The 6,109-nt window shown below is 30.4% G+C and overlaps 1 protein-coding gene across 1 annotated transcript in view; it reads left to right on the forward strand.

Moving 5' to 3' along the window:
* The window catches only part of LOC107633734 (non-classical arabinogalactan protein 30), a 2,612-nt gene continuing 2,416 nt past the window's right edge, over positions 5,914-6,109 (forward strand). Inside the window, exon 1 of the mRNA XM_016337335.2 lies at positions 5,914-6,104. Coding sequence (XP_016192821.2) covers positions 5,924-6,104 — 181 coding nt within the window. The 5' untranslated portion in view covers positions 5,914-5,923. The remainder of the gene's footprint in view (positions 6,105-6,109) is intronic.

Consider the following 6,109-nt stretch of genomic DNA (forward strand, 5'->3'; position numbering starts at 1 on the left):
TTTTAAAGGATCCCATAATACCTAAGATTATTTTACTGTTTAAGTCAAACACAGGTTAAAGGCCTCACATAAGTTTTAATAACGTGCAACTGAGACCTAACTCAATTAATAAAATCATATGGCTTTTAATATGCTGCACTTGAATTGTGTTGGATATAAATCCATAAATGTAATGTGGATTAAATAGTATCTTATCCAAATTTTCTAAAGTTCTAGGTAAGTTGTTATATGAGTTAATAATTATAAATTCAAAAATCTCTTAACGAATCAAATAGTATAAATACGAGACCTTAACAACTTTCTAACATATAATTCATCTTCTGATAATTATAATTCTAACACCTTACATAAAAAACTCTTAACGTTCGCAAGAATGAAACTTAAAAGAATTAACGGGGGCCCACATAAGCTGTAGAGTATGTGGTTTAATTCGATGCAAAACGAAGAATCTTACCAGGATTTGACATGCCACAAATCCTCTTGAAAGAGAGAGGTGTCTTCGAGAACGCGGACACAGGTGGTGTATGGCTGACGTCAGCTCGTGCCGTAAGGTGTTGGGTTAAGTTCCGCAACGAGCGTAACCCTCGTACTTAGTTGCCAACATGAAATTTTCAAATTTTTTTTATAAGTATTCTTCTTGTCAATTATTTTGATTCGTCATTCTAATCATTGAATTTCTTTTGAATTCTAAACTCAAATAATCTTGTATTCAGGTGTTCTATCTAGGGCTGACCATACATACCCTACTAGAGGGTATCTAATTCGGTTCAACTCGTTCGGGTCGTTCGGGTAGGGTAGGCTACTTGATCCGCTGCGGGTAGGGTAGGGTATGGATTTAGGGTGTACCCTACCTTATCGTATCCGAACCTCATATATAACACACATTTTATAAAAATTAGGTATACAGTGAAGGAAGTGAGAGTTGAATTTGAATCCACAACCTCTTTCATGTAATAACTTACAATAAGTGAGCAACCACTAAACTAGTTAGTTAATTAAGTAATTTAAAGCATTTGTATATTTATAATAATATGTATGTTTGTAATTTTATATTAGATTTCTTTAAGATTTTATTAATTTTAATTTTAATTTTTTATTTTATTAATATATATGAAATTTGGAATAATTGAATTTTATATTTGTTTTGAAAAATTTGATATTTCTGTAGGTAGGGTAGGATAAGGTAGGGTTTAGAACTTTAGGGTGCGGGTAGGGTTAGAGTTGAGAGATTCTCAATCCGCGAATATGATAGGGTAGAATTTCAATCAGGGGCGGAATTAGATAAAATATTAGAGGGAGGCTAAAAACTTTTATACAATAAAATAAGACTAAAATAAAATTTTAAAGGAGGCTAAACTAAAATTTATATATAATTTACATGTAAAAAATTAAAATTAGGAAGCATTATTCCTTTCGTTTAACTTAGCTCCGCCTCTAGTTTTAATAAAATTTTTAACTTGTGAGTAAGGTTATTGCCCGCCCTAGCTCTATCAATATATCCGAACAATTTTGAATTAATTAATTAAATTAATTAATTTCGTTTTGGAATGTTTTTGTCCTTATAACTTAACAATATTGATAAGAAAAAATTACCTATGTTGACATGAAAGAATATTCCAGTCTAAACTTGTAGATATTGCGAGGGTAGCCCCACCAAATTCATTTATAGCGTTTCCAAGGTAAAAGAGGCACATGATCGCAAATTAATTACAACTCGAAAAGATTTGGATAAGCCATTAAATTTGTAGTGTGGGGTCACAATCTATATATTTGTTACTGTTGTTTTCTAAATACTTTGATGGATGCCAAAGAGAGATATATATGTGGCCGTTGTTGTTTGGAAAATTTACAAAAGCAATTTGATTTTGAGCGGCACAATCATGATTCATGAATGTCTATATCTTTTTCTTTGCTCGTCGCATTCATACAGTGAAAAAAGCTTGAATTTTTTTTCTCCTATGGTCCTCATACAATGATGAAATGTTAGGAGTGTAATTTTGAACAAATCTTTCAAACAAAATATGTCCGTGTCGGTTGCCACTTTTTCGACCATTGCTACCAACACATATAATATTCATATAGAAAATATTCATGTTCGTCTATGTAGCAATTTAAATTTTTAAAAGAGATATTTGATAATATGCCACTTTATCAATATTTGTTACAATAATTTAACTAATTACCTTAAACCAGTATACAGAGAGAGCCTTTTTACAGGGATCAAAATCTTCTAATGTAATAGAGAGTTAATTAGTTAAGTACTAAAATGAGAGGATATTCATTTTTAATTTAAAATAGTAAGATTCACATATAATGAGAATTATAAATTTAATAGTGATTAATTTTTTATTTTATTATTTTATTATTTTTTTATTTTAAATGATCTAAATTATTTTTTTTGTCGTTTAATTTACAGATAATAGTATCAATTTTTATGGCTTAAAATTACAAAGAATTGTTCAAAATACTTTGTCAAAACTTATATTTGTAAGGACACTCCGATATTACAGTTCATTTCTGTATTTCTCATTTGTAACAATCAAACTTACCTTTTTTAATTAAATCTTCATTCCCTTTTATAGAATTTTCTCCCTTTCTTATCAAGGTAACGATTTTATATTTGTACAGTTTAATGAGCATGCATCACGATTATGTTTGTTATATCCGTTATGTGTATTCTCATCATCTCGAATAAGCTTATTACTAGCTTATTAGAATCATTTTCACGTGCAACCTTTGGTATTAATTCAAAGGATTTGATATTTCAAGAATCCAAAGTTTAATGGACCTAATCTCTTTCTCATTTCTTGGACCATCACTACTTTTGTATATCCATAGTAACTTCTGAACCTTTTCATATAGTTTTCTTGTGAACTTGAACCCAATTTAGAGTCAGAGTTCAATTTCAAAAGATCTCTATTTATTTACTCAATATAAAATTTATTTCAATAATAATATTAATAATAATATGATTGCACTAGTTTAGGTAGAACCAGTTGTTGATCCATCTGATTGGACTCACGTGGATGGGTGAATAATTCGGTATAATTTAATATTTTACTGTATATATAAAGATTGAGGGAAGTCTAATAAATGAATGTACGAGCTAGTCAAGTAAGTCAACTTCATAAGTGTAACGTAACGAATGAAGAAGCAATAAGAAACTGAATTGTTTATAATAAGTCATTTCTTGTTGTAGACTCCAAAGTTGAAACCAATGCACACATTTTAAGCACTGAATTTATTTGGCATCAATCCCCTCATTGAATCCTTGTAATCAGTATTTCTTCTCCATTTTATTGTTGCTTCATTGAACTCTCTCACCCTTCCCATGCATGTTTCCCCTTAAATAGCATATTTTAAATGATCACTTGTAAATATTTTAGAACAAAAAAGTTTGGTTATTTAACACATGCAATGAAAAGCTTGAAAGATACAAATTATTATTTTTTTTTTTTTACGATTGGTTTTACATATTGTTATTATTCTACTCAAAAGAAGGGGAGAAAAGAGTTTAATTGCAAGGGGCAACAACAGCTATTTTCAACATTGCCATCAAAAAGCTCTTTTGTATTGTAATGACACCAAACTAAATCTTCCAAACAGAACACCACATTATATTTACATATTTGAAACGAGCATTTTTTGTTGGGGGGCCGAGGGGTGATTTTGGTGAAAATTACAAATGATAATCTATCCCATCACTTAATGGTACAATAATCAAGTATTTATAAATGTCTGCTAACATGCGCATAATGGCATTCTTCAAGAATTTAATAATCAACTATTTATTTAATAAAGCAATTTCTTTTATTCAATGTTATTGAAACTTAACATTTAACAATACTATTTTTAATAGAAAATCTCCACTTCTGTATCTTGAAGGAGTATTCTTAAGATATTTATTATCAAAATTTGTATTTATAATTAGTAACCACTCAAATAAAGACGTTTAAAACGTTTTTTTAAAGATATTTTTTAACAACTAAAATTTAACATATATAATCAATTGAATCGTACTATTTTTGTTAAAATTAGGCCAGACAAATTAATTTGACTGAAAAAATAGTAAATCAAATATTGAATTAGTCTAAATTAATATTATTTTTATATAAAACTATGGATGTGTGTCTAAGATATTCTCTCTCTCTTTGAAAACTCTCACAAGTGACCAAACACAGATTATGCATTATGCTAACTTGGACTCCATTTTTATAGAAAACTCGCCTTCTTTTCAGAACCCCTGATTTTTCTCACTTCTCTGCTTTGAACATGCTTTGTTCCATGTCCCCACCTCTTTATTTCTAACTTTTGCTTTTAGTACTTTTTAAATCCATGGGATTTTATTAAGTAATTTGTCTTGGTTTGATGATTGTGATGATGAGGTTAGGCAAATTATTTGATGTAAGGGTTTTTTGTATTACTAAAAAAGCACAGTGCTATTACCGAAGACCTTGGAAACTTGTACATCTGCCTAGCAAGTTGTGAAAAATTCCAAATATTGCCCAACAAGCACCTATGCATGTGCACTTCTTATGGCATTTGTCTAACCACATCATGTTTCATTTTTTTTTTAATTCTCCATTTTTACTTAAAAGTTGCTTTGAGAATTTAGATTGGTCCTCAAATTATTTGTTGAGTTATTTCATAAAAACATTTTGTTTTCTGATGCAGCTAAAAACATTTGGTAAAAGCATTTCATGAAAGGTGTGATGCAAAATTAAGGGAGACAATATCTATAATGAAAGCTATTTGTTTGATTGTTGTATTTTTGTATATGTAACCGTTATGTATTATGGGCACGATCTTTTAAAGTGAAAAAATTAGATAAAATGATAAAGTGAAAAGTTTATTACTCTTAAATTAAGATAATAAAATATATATTTTATAAAAATTATAAAATTAATGTATCACTTTATTAACTTCTTCTTTCAAATAGTATTGGATGATTAAAAAGCGCAGAAAATTTGGGCATCAACCCCTATAAATAAAATCCACCCATACTTCCAACATATATTGCTTTATCATGGATTTGGACGATCAGCTGTCTTAACTCTAATTCTATGCAAATTTTGCTGAGATTATACAGGGTGACGAAGAGTATAGGCCACAATCAGCGGATGTTCCGTTTCAGATTCCTGAGACCCAACTCCCGGTCAACTTAAATAAGCCCACAGGCAGTCTATACGACACTTAGCAACCAGAGTTAGGCGTCCGACTCGATGTGGCACAGACTCGCACCTCTTGGTCCATTCGGGGGCGACCATGATGTTGATGGTGACCAACAGTAGTGCCCATTGTCTTAGTTCCAACCGTTATCATTGTATGAATTATGACTTATTTATTTTCTATTAGGGTTAACAACTTGTGACAGTTATATTTGTATGACTTAAGTAGTTAACTTATTTTGTGTTAGTGTTAATACCTAGTGGCTATTATATTCGTACGACTTATTGCAAATGACTATTACATTTTATATCATTTCGTGCATTTTGCATAATGGGTTGTTACTATTACACAGGTTTATATAATGAGCCAGTCTACTCATAATCCGCTACAGGATATAGCAGATTATGCATTGCAAAAATTTGGTCATAAACCGCTATATGTTATGCATGCTCTCAACGTAATTCGCGAGAGGGTATAGCGGATTACGTGCATCTGAGTTCCGCTACAGGATATCGCAGATTACATACAATTGTTTTTGTTGCATTTGCGTTTAAAATTTGCCAATGTTATATTTACGTAACATTTTTCTTCAATCATTTTATTTGTGTAAATTACCCATAATAAAATATATATTTTATAAAAATTATAAAATTAATGATAATTAACATTTTACTTTATCACTTTATTAAGTCTTTCGTTCAAATATTATTGGATGATTAAAAAGCCCAAAAAATCTGTGCATCAACCCCTATAAATGAAACCACCCATACTTTCAACATACACTGCTTCACTTCTTCTGTTCTTCACTCACTTTCTTTGTTTGCTTAAGAAAATGGCACTACCAGTTCTACTCCTTCTGAGCTCCTTCCTCACTGTTTTTGCTCAAGACCTTCACACTATCCCACCCTCTTCTCCTTCATCACCTCATCACCCCCACCAT

The sequence above is a fragment of the Arachis ipaensis genome, chromosome B03 (genome assembly GCF_000816755.2).
Source record: "Arachis ipaensis cultivar K30076 chromosome B03, Araip1.1, whole genome shotgun sequence".
Classification (NCBI taxonomy): domain Eukaryota; kingdom Viridiplantae; phylum Streptophyta; class Magnoliopsida; order Fabales; family Fabaceae; genus Arachis; species Arachis ipaensis.